Genomic DNA, 15,941 nt, shown 5'->3' with positions numbered 1-15,941 from the left:
AGGAGACTCAGGGGTGACCTTATTGCTCTCTACAACTACCTGAAGGGGGGTTGTAGACGGGCAGAGGTTGGTCTCTTCTCCCAGGCAGCCAGCACCAGAACAAGAGGACACAGTCTCAGGCTGCGCCAGGGGAGGTTCAGGCTGGAGGTCAGCAGGAAGTTTTACACAGAGAGAGTGATTGCCCACTGGAATGGGCTGCCCGGGGAGGTGGTGGACTCGCCATCACTGGAGGTGTTCAGGAGGAGACTTGACAGGGTGCTTGGTTGCATGGTTTAGTTGATTAGGTGGTGTTGGGTGATAGGTTGGACGCGATGATCTTGAAGGTCTCTTCCAACCTGGTTTATTCTATTCTATTAATTTCACTTTTCTGGACATGTTCCAGCAAGTCAACATCCCTCCTAATCACTTTTTTTTTTAAAGTAAGTAGGAAAGAAACCTATGAATACAAACTATATTCCACAATCCTAGCTGCAATGGTAGGTTTATTTATAGGAAATACTGTGTCTGTGATGCAGTAAAAAATACTGCATAAAGGATTGGGAGAAGGAAGCAGTCTGCATGCAGGAAACCCCAGGTATCATGCAACACATTCAGTGAGACTTCAGTTTAGAAACTGCCACCTTCAATACTAAGCAATCATCTGTTTTCATTTTGTGCAAAATCAGCTCTAACAGTCTGTCTACAAACTTCAAATTGTTCTCCACACCATCAGCCCAAAATCACTTAATTTGATCTCTACAGCAAACTAGAGGCTACGATATGTAATTAGCTATGTAATCTGCTGTGACTAAACTAGCTTCATTCCAGTCCCTTCAAGTGTAGATAATCTGAAGAATCCTTTCTGTAGTACATGTTATAGCTAAAATAACACTGATAAAGTAGTTTATCAAAACCAGTTTAAGTGCCTTGTTCTCCAACAAAATTATGGAAGTATCCAAATTAGCCAAGACATTGTCATCATTACAATATACTCTGGCAAAAGTTATAAAATCACAGTATCACAGTATAACTTAGGTTGGAAAGGACCTCGAGGATCATCGAGTCCAACCTATCAACACAGACCCCATGACTAGACCATGGCACCAAGTGCCACGTCCAGTCCCCTCTTGAACACCTCCAGGGATGGTGACTCCACCACCTCCCTGGGCAGCACATTCCAATGATGAATGACTCGCTCGGTGAAGAACTTCCTCCTCACCTTGAGTCTAAACCTCCCCTGGCGCAGCTTGAGACTGTGTCCCCTTGTTCTGGTGATGTCTGCCTGGGAGAAGAGACCAACCCCTTCCTGGCTACAACTACCTTTCAGAATCAGTTTCTTCAGCATGCATGAATATAAGCATTTGTATTTACCTACACATGCAGCAATATGTTTCTGAGCGTTTATTGCAGCTTTCCATTTTTTATGATGTAGTCTCAACATCACATACTATCCTATACCAGAATTGCAGTGGGATAGTAAAGAATAGAATAGCATAGAATAGAATAGAATAGCATAGAATAGAATAGAATAGCATAGAATAGAATAGAATAGAATAGCATAGCATAGCATAGCATAGCATAGCATAGCATAGCATAGCATAGCATAGCATAGCATAGCATAGCATAGCATAGCATAGCATAGACCAGACCAGACCAGATTGGAAGAGACCTTCGAGATCGTGTCCAACCTATTATCCAACTCCACCTAATCAACTAAACCATGCAACCAAGCACATAGAATAGAATAGAATAGAATAGAATAGAATAGAATAGAATAGAATAGAATAGAATAGAATAGAATAGAATAGAATAGAAATTAACCAGGTTGCAAAAAGACCTTTGAGATCATCGAGTCCAACCTAAAAGGGGATTGGACGTGGCACTTGGTGCCATGGTCTAGTCATGGGGTCTGTGTTGATAGGTTGGACTCGATGATCCTCAAGGTCATTTCCAACCTTAGTTACACTGTGATACTGTGATACTATCTAATCAATTAAACTATGGCACCAAGCATCCCATCCAGGCTCTTCCTAAATACCTCCAGTGATGGTGACTCCACCACCTCCCTGGGTAGCCCATTTCAATGGCCAATCACTCTTTATGGGAAGAACTTCTTCCTAACATCCAGCCTAAACCTCCCCTGGCACAGCTTGAGACTGTGTCCTCTTGTTTTGTTGCTGGTTGCCTGGGAGAAGAGACCAACCCCCACCTGGCTACAACCTCCCTTCAAGTAGTTGTAGAGAGCAGTAAGGTCACCTCTGAGCCTCCTCTTCTCCAGTCTAAACAACCCCAGCTCGCTCAGCCTCTCCTCATGGGGCTCATGCTCAAGACCTCTCCCCAGCTTTGTTGCCCTTCTCTGGACACGTTCAAGTGCCTCAATATCCTTCTTAAATTAAGGGGCCCAGAACTAGACACAGTACTCAAGGTGTGGCCTTGCCATAGAGGCATATTATGAATGGCCTTTATGGACGCTCACGCTCACAGAACTCTTCTCAAGAAATATTTGTACTTTATACAAAGTATGAGAGTGCTCAAACATTTGTTCCAAACAGGTCATCTAAAAAGAAAGCAGGATTCCCCATTTATTGTTCTTCTTCAAAATCTGTTACATCATGTCAATTCTAATAACCAGAAACATTTAGATTCCATTTGAAATATATTTGGAGCAAAATCTTGTCAAAATAATTCAAAGACTTCTTCCCATGAGAAACACCTTAAAATCCTTGTAACTACACATCACAACAGTAATATTGAGAATTCAAGTAAAGATCAGAACACATGAACAAAAGAAGGCTCCACCTGTCAATTAGTCATGTTGTCATTCTTTAAGTAAAAGAAATCAGCATAAGACTCTTACCATCATTTTTTCAAACAATGCAATGATTTCTCTTTCCGACAGGGGTTTTGGAGCAAAATCCTCTGCATCCATCGGCGTGGATGACCAGTCTGTAGAATGTGACTGCTTCATATGTGGCAGAGGAGGTCTTTCCTTTTTACTTCCTGGAATTCTTATACTGGCAAATCTATCCAGCTGAAAAAAGAAAGGGTATAACATTTCACATACTATTTCAATTCTGTGCAATCCCTAATTAAAGTGGGTGTTCTTGGAACCTGAACATCCGTGGATTTTCTGTGGTAACTTGCCTAATATTTTACTGTCTTATTGTGGTGAAGGCACATTATGACCAGATATTGGGATAGGATAGGATAGAATAGAATAGAATAGAATAGAATAGAATAGAATAGAACAGAACAGAATAGAATTAGAATAGACCAGGTTGGAAGAGACCTTCAAGATCATCGCATCCAACCTATCAACCAATCCAGCCCACCTAAACAACTAACCCATGGCACCAAGCACCCCATCAAGTCTCCTCCTGAACACCTCCAATGATGGTGACTCCACCACCTCCCTGGGCAGCCCATTCCAATGGGCAATCACTCTCTCTGTATAGAACTTCTTCCCAATATCCAGCCTATACCTCCCCTGGTGCAGCCTGAGACTGTGTCCTCTTGTTCTGGTACTGGCTGCCTGGGAGAAGAGACCCAACCTCTGCCTGTCTACAACCTCCCTTCCAGTAGTTGAAGAAAGCAATAAGGTCACCCCTGAGTCTCCTCTTCTCCAGGCTAAGCAACCCCAGCTCCCTCAGCCTCTCCTCATAGGGCTTGTGTTCCAAACCCCTCACCAACTTTGTTGCTCTTCTCTGGACACGTTCCAGCAAGTCAACATCCTTCCTAAACTGAGGGGCCCAGAACTGGACACAGTACTCGAGGTGCGGCCTAACCAGTGCAGTGTATAGGGGCAGAATGACCTCCCTGCTCCTGCTGGCCACACTATTCTTAATGCAGGCCAGGATGTCTCCTCTCTCTTGCTACAAACAACAGCTACAGAGTATCTCCCACGTGCTTCCCATCTACTAGCATTCAGTCCAAAGTATCCGCGCGTCTTGCAGAGTAATCGCTGACGCATAGAAACATTGTAATAGCCTGAAGCCACCCGCGTCTCGCCGAGTCCCCAACTAGTGGCCAAGCGGGGGAACTGCACCCTTTGTGTTATAAATACAGATAAAAGTCCGCAGACAGTACAATTAATCATAGTATCAGTCAGGGTTGGAAGGGACCACAAGGATCAGTTAGTTTCAACCCCCCTGCCATGGGCAGGGACACCCCACACTAGATCAGGCTGGCCACAGCCTCATCCAGCCTGCTCTTAAACACCTCCAGGGACGGGGCCTCAACCACCTCCCTGGACAACCCATTCCAGGGCTTCACCACTCTCATGGGGAAGAACCTCCTCCTCACCTCCAGCCTGAATCTCCCCACCTCCAGCTTCATTCCATTGCCCCTAATCCTATTACTACCTGAGATCCTAAGAAGTCCTTCCCCAGCCTTCCTGTAGGACCCCTTCAGATACTGGAAGGCCACAATTAGGTCAGCTCAGAGCCTTCTCTTCTCCAGACTGAACAGCCCCAACTCCTTCAGTCTACCAGAATAGAATAGAATAGAATAGAATAGAATAGACCAGACCAGGTTGGAAGAGACCTTCAAGATCATTGCGTGCTCTAATCATAACACTAAGTTACTTATGGAATGTATTTCATGAACGTGCACTAGAACATGTATATAAGTTAGTGATTATTTGGTTATTAATAAGTTTGCTAATTAATAAAGTATTTTCATAATTCATATTTCATATTAATAAATTTAATAACCTCTTCATCACACTTATATTAAAGGTTTTTCCTAAAGATACATATAACAGTCAGTGCCTTAGAACTTGACTTAGCAGATCAAAGTCCCAGTACACTACAGAGAAATCATGCAGACTATGAGAACTTTACAGAAAGTCTGAAGGAAAAAAGATAAGGAAAGATAAGGTAAACCAATTTCCAAAGAGTTCCTTCCAACCATTACACACAGAAATTGAAAAAAGGCAGCAATATTTTCCAAAAGACACAATTTTAAAAGATTTTTCCCTCACTGAAACAGCTGAGATATCATAAAAGAATACAGAGATACATGAAGAAAGACGAGTTAGCATAACTAAAACATCTTTCTACTTATTTTTTATTTGCTCTGTCTTACCCAAAACATAGTGAGTTTTGGAGCTCCAAACAGACAAAAATTCATTTGAAGGAAGCACAAAAAAATATCACCCTCTTAGTTAAAGTTAAGTAGGATACAGAATCACAGAATCAGCAAGGTTGGAAGAGACCTCAAAGATCATCGAGCCCAACCTGTCACCACAGACCTCATGACTAAACCATGGCACCAAGTGCCATGTCCAATCCCCTCTTGAACACCTCCAGGGATGGTGACTCCACCACCTCCCTGGGCAGCACATTCCAATGCCTAACACCAATGGCATACATTCATGGTTTCACAAATAATCCTTAGGACTTAGCACCAACTTGAGACAATTCCTGACTTTAACCTTTCCAGTGCCAAAAACATTCTCAGAAAGGTAGTTTCGGTGGTGGGATATTTTCATTGGTTAGATATTTATCAGCTTTTCATTAAAGTCCTACTACGTGAAACTTAAAACACAAGCTCTAACAATGAAAATTATAGAATTGTTAGGGTAGGAAGGGACCTCAAGGATCATCTAGTTCCAACCCACCTGCCATGGGCAGGGACACCTCACACTAGATCAGGTTGCTCAGAGCCACATCCAGCCTGGCTTTAAAAACCTCCAGGGATGGGGCTTTTACCACCTCCCTGGGCAACCTGTTCCAGTGTCTCACCACTCGCATGGTGAAGAATTTCTTCCTAACATCCAATCTGAATCTACCCATTTCTATTTTTGTTCCATTCCCCCTAGTCCTACCATTACTGACACCCTAAAAAGTCCCTCCCCAGTTTTCTTGTAGGCACCCATAAGATACTGGAAGGCCACAATAAGGTCTCCTTAGAGCGTTCTCTTCTCCAGACTGAACAGCCCAAACTCTGTGTCTTGATAGAAGTGCTTCAGCCCTCTGATCATCCTCATGGCCCTTCTCTGGACACGTTCCAGCGTGTCCATATCCTTCTTGTAACAGGGGCTCCAAAACTGGATTCAGTACTCCAGGTGGGGTCTCACCAGTGCAGAGTAGAGGGGGTGAATCACCTCCCTCAACCTTCTGGCTATGCTTCTCTTGATGCAGCCCAGGATGTGATTGGCTTTCTGGGCTGCAAGTGCACGCTGGTGGCTCATATTAAGCTTCTCATCCACCAGCACCCCCAAGTCCTTTTCTTCAGGGCTGCTCTCAAGACAGTCAATGCCCAGGCTATTTCCGTACTTGAGATTGCCCTGACCCAGATGCCGGACCTTGCATTTGGTGTATTTTATGTGTATGCACAAGGACCAATAGAACACAACAGCAGCTGACATACTCATGAGACATGCTAAATTTTAAACATCTTTGTTAGGATCCTTTTGGACAGATGTGAAAGAACTATTAGCAGTTGTCAACACAGAAGAACATTATGGTAGCACTGGATGCATGAGAGATTTTGGACAAGATTTCAACCATATCAATAGACTTACATCTTTAAAATGCTATGCAAAAATGTTCTGAGGCTTCAATATATCTCAAAGATAAGTATCTGGAGATATCACTTAATAAGTACATCAAAGATGCCAAACTAAATAACAAGTAAAGTTATTGTAGCATCTGCAGAATTAAGATCAGAGAGAAAAGAAAAATAGTAGCAAAACCTGGATACAAGTGTTCCACTCTAGTCAGAGCAAGAATTGACTATTAGCCATCCAAAAGGAGAGGCTTAGAGGTAAAACAAACAGACTTTAATTCTTCCTGTTCAAAATTGAAAAGGAACACTTTTTGCAACACAGAGATAGATTGTAAGCTGCTCACAGATGGTTGTAGAACATGCAAAAGCAGAAAATTAATATAGCATAAACATAAAAGAGATCAGCATGGATGATGGGGCCCTTCAGTGTCACCAGCAGGCAATGAGGAAAGCATACTCCACAGGAATAATTGCACAGGCAAGACGCAGAAATTGAATGCAACAAAAGCTAAAGGGGGAGTAAAATCATTACAAGTGTAAGTATTGAGTCACTGGTGGCAAAAAACATTCTAAAAGACAGCAGTCTCCCTTCCTGTCCTTTAATCAAAAGGCTATGGTAAGCATGGTGGGGAAAGGGAGGGATGAAAGCAGATTGCAAACTGCAATGACTAGGCTGAAATCTTTAAAAAGTTGTATTACACAAAATTTTTCTTTCCAAGCAATGGCTTGCACAGAGCACTGATGAAAGGCAGCACACCAGCTCAAAGAATGAGTTAACCACTCACTTTTCTGTGCCCCACTGTTCACTATCACGTGTGCAACCCCAGAAGCAAACCAGGATGTCAAACCAGGGCCAAGGTCAATTGCATGAGGTTTCACAAGGCCAAGTGCTGGATCTTGCACTTGGGTCACACAATCGCAAGCAATTCCACATGCTTGCAGTAGAGTGGCTGGAGGACTGTCTGACAGAGAGCAACCTGCAGGGGCTGGTTGACAGCTGCCTGAACATGAGCCAGCAGCGTGCTTAAGAAAGCCAGCAACATTCTGGTCTCTATCAGAAACAGCGTGGTCAGCAGGAGTAGGGAATTGGTTGTGCCTGTGTACTTGGCACTGGTGAGGCCACACCTCAAATTCTGTGTTCAGTTTTGGGCCCTTCACTTCAAGAAAGACATGGAGTTGCTGAAGTGTGTCCAGAAAAGGGGAAATAAAGATGGTTAGAATAGAATAGAATAGAATAGAATAGAATAGAATAGAATAGAATAGAATAGAATAGAATAGAATAGAATAGAATAGAATAGAATAGAATAGAATAGAATAGAATAGACCAGACCAGGTTGGAAGAGACCTTCAAGATCATTGCATCCACCCTATCATCCAACACCACCTAATCAACTAAACCATGCAACCAAACACCCTAACAAGTCTCCTCTTAAACACCTCCAAGGGTCTAGAGAAGAAGTCTTACAAGGATTGGCTGAGAGAACTGAGATTATTTAGTCTGGAGAAGAGTAGGCTGAAGGAAGACCTCATTGCTCTTTACAATTAGCTGAAAGGAGGCTGTAGTGAGGTTGGGATCAGTCTCTTTTCCCTAGCATCAGGTTATAGAATGAGAGGAAATGGCAAAAAATTGTGCCAGGGAGGTTTAGATGTTATAGTAGGAAAAAATTCTTTACTGAAAGAGTGGCCAGGCATGGAATAGGCTACCCAGGTGGATCATTGCCCCTGTAGGTGTTCAAGAAACATGTGGAGATGGTGCTCCAGGACATGGTTTAACAGCCATGGTGGTCTTTGGTTAACACTCAGACTCTATGATCTTAAGAGGTCTTTCCTAACTGAAACTATTCTATAATTCTATGATTATATGTGAAGATTTTTCACACACAGACTTGAAGCAGGAGATATAAGACACTTTGACTGAAATTTCATACAATGGTTCAGTCAATAGTGAGTTTACTAAATTAGATTTAAGAGAGGTGTGCTCTACACTCCTTTCTTTATCACAGTATCACAGTATCACTAAGATTGGAAGGGATCTCAAAGATCGTCGAGTCCAACCTGTCACTACAGACCTCATGATCCTCTCTCTCCTGAAAGATCTCAGCCTCTCCCTTACAGTCTATGTTCCACAAGCACCCCCTTTGCTTTCCCCTGCTCCACATGGCAGCTGCAACAGCAGTTCTGGCCAGGTAAACCCACTCCAGTCTCTGAAGTGAAATGCACCATGCAGACCTAAAGTTACTCTTGCTCCACTACAAACAGGCAGCACCAATTCAGGGATGAGAAGCCACTGACCCAAAAAAAGAGCTATTTCACTTGTCCACATTTTCAGTTTATGCTTTTAAGATCCTCTTGAATGTTACACTGTATGGTAGATGTTTTGAAACATCATGGATTAGGCCATAACATTGATATTCCCCATATTCATCAAATCCTATACCACTTGTCCTAGAACGAAACACACTCACAGAACATATATATATATATATATGCAAGCTAAAGTGTGATACCAGGACAAGCACATTTAAACATGTGTCAGACAAATTACTTCAAATAACTTAAAACAACACAGTCTAACAAAAAATATTTCCATACATTAGAAAAAGAAATTCACAAGACCTGCAGAGCAGCACAGTGTGGGTATTTTACACACACTCTTCTTTTGAATCATACATTGACAGTGCTTAAAATAAGTTAATACCTCTCTATATTCCATACAGTCAAACAATTTCATGGTCCACAGGAAGCACTACACAGAAAGAACAGAAGTTTTATTGCTTGGTTGCAATTAGAACTACCACTAATACTGTTGACAGTCCAAATGCATAGAGGAGGAGATGACAAAATATAGTTCAGTAATCTTCCATGTTACATCAAAACCATTTTTAATCATACTAAGTAATGGGAAATATCTGTCTAGACTGGATACAAAGTATCACTACAGTATAAGAAAATGATAGGATAGGATAGGATAGGATAGGATAGGATGAGAAGAGACCTTCAAGATCATCTCATCCAACCTATCATCCAACACCACCTAATTAACTAAACCATGCAACCAAGCACCCTATCAAGTCTCCTCCTGAACACCTCCAGGGATGGTGACTCCACCACCTCCCCAGGCAGCCCATTACAATGGGCAATCACTCTCTCTGTGTAGAACTTCTTCCTAACCTCCAGCCTAAACCTCCCCTGGTGCAGCCTGAGACTGTGTCCTCTTGTTCTGGTACTGGTTGCCTGGGAGAAGAGACCAACCTCTGCCTCTCTACAACCTCCCTTAAGGTAGTTGCAGATGACAAGAAGGTCTCCCCTGAGTCTCCTCTTCTCCAGGCTAAGCAACCCCAGCTCCCTCAATCTGTCCTCATAGGGCTTGTGTTCCAAACCCCTCACCAACTTCATTTCCCTTCTCTGGACTCGTTCCAGCAAGTCAACATCCTTCCTAAACTGAGGGGCGCAGAACTGGACACAGGACTCAAGGTGTGGCCTAACCAGTGCAGTGTACAGGGGCAGAATGACCTCCCTGCTCCTGCTGGCCACACTGCTCCTGATGCAGGCCAGGATGCCATTGGCCCTCTTGGCTGCCTGGGCACACTTCAGGCTCATGTTCATCCTACCATCAACCAGTACCCCCAGGTCCCTCTCTGCCTGGCCGCTCTCCAGCCACTCTGACCCCAGCCTGTAGCCCTGCATGGGGTTGTTGTGGCCAATGTGCAGAACCCAGCACTTGGATGTGTTAATCTCATGCCCTTGGACTCTGCCCATCTGTCCAGAATGTCGAGGTCCCTCTGCAGAGCCTCTCTACCCTCCAGCAGATCAACTCCTGCCCCCAGCTTGGTGTCGTCAGCAAATTTACTGATGATCGACTCAATGCCCTCATCTAGATCATCAATAAGGCAGGTTTGACCTTTTCTGAAGGCATCTGCCCTCTTTTTGCATATATTTTACCAATAAACACATAGAGAATCATCCAGGAAGAGAGCTTTAGGACAATAATTTTCTCAAAGGCACAAACTTTTCCCCTTTTAAGGCAAACATTAAAATTTACTAAAGAATAAACAATTTTTCTTATGGTCTTGATATAAAGTATTTGCACAACAATACAGCTTTGAGATTCTCCAAACCAGTACTGCTTTTGATGCACCAATAGCACTCAGAGTAGATTATCCAGTTAAGAGTGCAAAGGCAATAAGGAATAAGAAGAAAAATAGTGTCATGGAATACATCAGGGCACTTAGAAAAATAGAATTGTTTTAATACACTATACAAAAACATGACAGGGGATCCCTAACCAGCTCATTAATTCAAACAACAGTCTATTCCTACCATCATAGGACAGTATTAGTGTCCCAGTTTGAGGCCAGGCAGACCCTCTCTTTCCCCTGAAAGAGGGATTGACCTGAGGGTCAACCAAATAGTGATTTATTTACATTCTACCACTTTCTGTTCAAGATCTGTGGAAAATTTTAAAGGCATAGCCTCAAACTACCACAAGTATTTGTGTTATTTCCAGAATTAGGCTTACCTCTGGATAGGAAACACAGAATCACAGAATGTTAGAGATTGGAAGGGACCAAAGATTGTTGAGTCCAAACCACTTGCCAAAAGCAGGATCACCTAGGGCAGTCCACAGAGGAATGCATCCAGACAGCTTTTGAAAGTCTCCAGTGAAGGAGACAACCTCTCTGGGCAGCCTGTCCCAGTGCTCCGTCACCCTCACTGTAATGAAGTTTGTTCTCATGTTGAGATGAAACTTTCTGTGTTCAAATTTGTATCTATTGTTCCTTGTCCTATTAATGTGCACCAACAAAAAGAGATTGCCCCCCCCTCCCTCTTGACACCTAGCCCTCAGATATTTATAAACATTTATTGAATCCCCTCTCAGTATTCTATCCTCAAGACTAAACAGCCCCAGGTCTCTCAGCCTCTCTTCATTAGGTCTGCTAATCATCATTGTGACTCTCTGTTGGACTCTGTCTCTTAAGGCTGGGTGCTGAAAAGACCATCTGCACACAGACAGAAGAGCACAGGAAAACAATAGTGTCATGAAACCCAAATAATAGTTTCACCTGTCTCCTCCCAAACTCATCACAGGAACTATTAGCAAATCAAAGGCTTATCTCCACCAGCCCAGATGGAGCGGAGGTACAACAGGTGGGAGAAACCCAAATTATTGACTCAGAAGAAGGGGCAGTGCTATCTAGGCTCCTCCCAAAGGCTACCCCAGCAAAGTCTCTGTCCTATAGTCCAGGTCTGACACTTATGGCATGAGTCAACATGATCAGCTTTCCAGAGCACCTTTCAGACAGCAGAGTGTTAGAGAAAAGCAGTGGAAGAAATACTACTGTCATTTTTAAACTCTATTACAGTATAAGGGGGGCATATACAGGTTCTTCAGAAGAGTGTTAGGAATGCAAGACATAATGCAATGAAGAGAAAAAACGATTTTCAGACTACAAAAGATTTATTTTGCAATGCTTAAGGGAAGAGCAAAAGGCTGGGGAAAGGATGGATCTCAGCGATCAGAGGAACATGAATGGGGAAAAAAAACCACAACAGCATGAGGGAATAAATAAGGCCAGTTGTACGACATTATGGCAACCAAGCATGTTCAAAGAAGGGCAACAAAGCTGGTAAAGGGTCTAGAGAAAAATTCTTATGAGGTGCATCTGAGGGAACTAGGATTGTTCCATCTGGAGGAGAAGAGGCTGAGTAGAACCACCTCACTGCTCTATGTAACTACCTGAAAAGAGGTTGTAGTGATGTGATGGGGGGGGGGGGTTGTCAGTCTCTTTTCCCAAGTAATTAGCAATGGGATGAGAAGAAATGGCCTCAAGCAGCACCAGGGGAGGCTTAGGTTAGGTATCAGGAAAATTTATTTACTGAAGAAGTGGTCAAGCATCGGAAGAGGCTGCCCATAGAAGTGGTAGAGTGACTGTCCCTAGGTGAGTTAAAAAAAAAGTGTAGACATGGCACTTCAGGACACAGTGTAGTGGCCATTGTGATGTTGGGTTGACACTTGGATTTCATGACCTAAGAGGTATCTTCCAACCTGAATGATTCTATTCTATGTAAACAGTTTACCAGTTATTACCCTTGACTGGCCATGCCCTGTAACAAATCAGCACAATGTGCCCTATCTCATTTTCTTTCCCCCCCACTATTTTTCTGTGACACTCCATTTTGTGTGCAGGTATGTGTATGCAGGCCTATGTGTCAGCAACAGGATCAGATCACGAGTCTGAGGGACCACAGACCAGGAACTAGAGAGACCAATGTGAACAAAGTACCAGCAACTTGAGCTAGCCCTCAGATGTATACATGGTGTCAGCACATGAGGGAGAGCAAGTATCAAAGTGGACAGTGAGAAGTGGCCTGGGGGCAGAGAAATTTATACCTTTTATAAGTCAGGGCAAGAACACAGGAAAAGCTGCCTAGAGGAGGGACATAGGAAGTTCTGGACAGCTGCCAAAGAGACCATAGACTTAGAGGTGGAGCAGGTGTAAACTGGGAAATGCAGCTGTGTTTGTGCACTAGAGTTTAAGGGATGGCCACCAGAGGACTTTGCCTCTACAAGGGTGAGGGCAATCCTGTACAACCGATTGAGATCTTTGTGTGTGCATGGCTGTGTTTCCAAAGACAAGGCTACACGGAGAGTTGCCTAACAGAGGGACCAGGGAAGCCCTGTCAGCTGCCAAAGAGCTGTACACATACACACACGTGTCTCCATGACTTAAGGAAGTCTTTATCAGGAACTGAAGTGAATCTGCAGCCCCATGGTTTCATGTGACGCAAGTATCAAGACATAGGAAAGTCTGGGATCTGGGAACCAGCAACAAGGTAGCGAGCCTGTGAACCCACTTACTGGATCTTCATCCTTATCAGCTGTGCTGGGTTGAGGCAGCCCCCTTCCCCACCCCTGGCAACAATAAACACTCAGACAAACGGATTGCAAAAGTGATGGAAAGTTTAAATAGAAAGCAGTGAACTTTTACAGAAAGCCAAAAGCACAGTGACAAAGAAAGATCCCAAAACAGACCCAGAGAGATCCCATCCCCACCTGAGGGTACACCCAAGACCCCCCAGGGCTCCTTCTTCCCCCTCCCACTGATAGGCTAGTCTCAGCTGGCCACATCTGAGACTGCCCATTCCCCCATGGCCTTGGGCCTAGCCAGGCCCAAAGCCAGGAGACATCTCCCCCAGTTACCGGCTGACGGAGGAGGAAGAAAAGAGAGCGTGCTAGACTCCACCCTGGATCTTATAGTGGTGCAAAGGATTGTGGTATGAAATACTACATAATTTCCTGTGTCCACCCCTCTGGGCTGGACTTCTGGACACAGGAAGTAAACATTGCAGGGGGGCACCCAGCTCAAACTGCAACATCAGCCAAAGAAGGTAACAGGATGTCCCCCATTGTGCTGTTTGTGTGAGTCTGTGGGGCCTGCCATGTGTATGCATACATTTTGCATGCACGTGTTTCTGTGGGTGCCTATCAGGAATCAACTTAGCCTCAACTACTGGTTGGACCTGCATGGAGCTACTGTAGCCATTGCCTGTGTTGGCTAACAAGATTCATTTTTCCACCTTACATTTTCCTTTCCTACACAGGACAAAGGATTTATTTCACCCCAAAGGGCTCACACACTCATAGCCATCTTGCCAGTATTCTTAGCATAGGAACAACTTTGCTACTTAAAATACTAGAATTATTCAGGCTGGAAAAGAGTTAAGATCAGACAGTCACAAATGGGGTCAAAGCCCACAAACCTCCTATCAAGCATTATACAATGATCTCCAGACTATATGAAATTACTACAATATTTTAGACGTTCTCAAGGTATATAGAAAGCCACAATACATAGTGCTAAGGAGATAAAATGTTGAGTGTGCATACACAGCGTTAACCCTCAGAAGTGATTTCAGATCAACTACAAATTTGTTATCAGAATTTGAATCAGTAAGAGCCAAATGAAGCAACCATCACAGGATGAATGGTGAAGTTTTATTTGGTTCTCATCTCATAGGCTGTTATTCTACTGAGAGCCTATTAAATAAGAAAGTGATTTTGTGCACACATCATGGACCTGAAAATCAAAGTTACAAGAGATTCACAATACAAACCTTATGACTCATCTTACTTTCTGATCAGGTCCCTAGAAAGAACATGGTTTTGTGTTCTCATTTTGTACTGAGTGAAGACTTCTTATGCCATTCTCTCAAAGACAACAGTGTCTACTGAACTTACACACTTGATAATGCAAGAATCAATGGGTTAGTTATTGCTGGCTTGACAGCTTATCAAGACATCACCTCCTAACAGAGTTGCTATGCATGCAGTAATCACACTCATGATCACTGAAAGGATTTCCTAATTCTGCCAGTGCTTCACTCCTGCCTTCATTCAATGCCTTACTCTAAGCAAGGACAGCCAGTCAGATGAGAATGAGATATTCATGGAAAAACCCCAGGGCACCAAATACTAAGGGAACAGGACTTGCTAAGGGAATTCTCATAGGACTATTCAGTTTTGAGGCTGTTAACAACTGGAGATCATGTTTAACACAAACTGATATATGCAGGATGCCTTGTCAGCCAATAAACTCAGTATCATTTAAGCTCTATTTAAAAGCAGATTTTAAATTGCTATATATTGCTGAATTTGAACTAAATATGAAAAACAAACATCACAATAGATTCTCAGTCATATTTTACTTCAAGTTAATATTGTAATTCTCAAAACAGTCTCAAGCAGCACCAGGGGGGGTTTAGGCTGGAGGTTAGGAAGAAATTCTACACAGAGAGAGTGACTGCCCATTGGAATGGGCTGCCCAGGGAGGTGGTGGACTCACCATCATTGGAGGTGTTCAGGAGGAGACTTGACAGGGTGCTTGGTTGCATGGTTTGGTTGATTAGGTGGTGTTGGATGATAGGTTGGACAGGATGATCTCAAAGGTCTCTTCCAACCTGGTTTATTCTATTCTACACAGCAGTGCTTACACTCAGTTTCTAGTTAACCATTAAAAAGTTGGTTGAAGGTGACTGTCATGGTTGACACCCAGCCACCAGCTGAGGCCCATGCAGCTGCTTTGCAAGGTCCCATCCCAAGCCACCAGTGGGATGGAAAGGAAAATTAGGAATAAGATAAAATATATAGAATATAAAGAATGAACAAACAACAGCAATAACAACAATACTAACAAAGATTATATATAAAGTAAGTGATATAAAAAGCAACCCACTTGATGCTATGCAAATCCACATCTGCCCAGGCCAGCACTCCCCTCATATAGTAGGCATGACATGTATGGTATCAAATACCCCACTAGCTGGTTCAGCTGGCTATCCTGGGTGAAGCTCCTCCTAACTTCCTGTAAGAAAATTACCCTACCCTAGCTAAACCAGGACAGTGATTAACTAGTTGAAGATGATAGCTCCCAGAAATCCACAACAGGAGAAAA

General features: G+C 43.3%; 1 protein-coding gene across 2 annotated transcripts in view; it reads right to left on the bottom strand.

The window, feature by feature from the left end:
• Window positions 1-15,941, bottom strand: part of DIAPH3 (diaphanous related formin 3) — a 326,528-nt gene that overhangs the window by 292,617 nt on the left and 17,970 nt on the right. For both annotated transcript variants that reach the window (XM_068158905.1, XM_068158906.1), the window contains one exon: window positions 2,837-3,010. In XM_068158905.1, coding sequence (XP_068015006.1) covers window positions 2,837-3,010 — 174 coding nt within the window. The remainder of the gene's footprint in view (window positions 1-2,836; window positions 3,011-15,941) is intronic.

The sequence above is a fragment of the Melanerpes formicivorus genome, unplaced genomic scaffold (genome assembly GCF_026170545.1).
Source record: "Melanerpes formicivorus ecotype bairdi unplaced genomic scaffold, bMelFor1.0.p_v2 SCAF_44, whole genome shotgun sequence".
NCBI classification, from domain to species: Eukaryota; Metazoa; Chordata; class Aves; order Piciformes; family Picidae; genus Melanerpes; species Melanerpes formicivorus.
The sequence above is the reverse complement of the archived record's forward strand: the minus strand, read 5'-3'. Positions and strand labels throughout refer to the sequence as shown.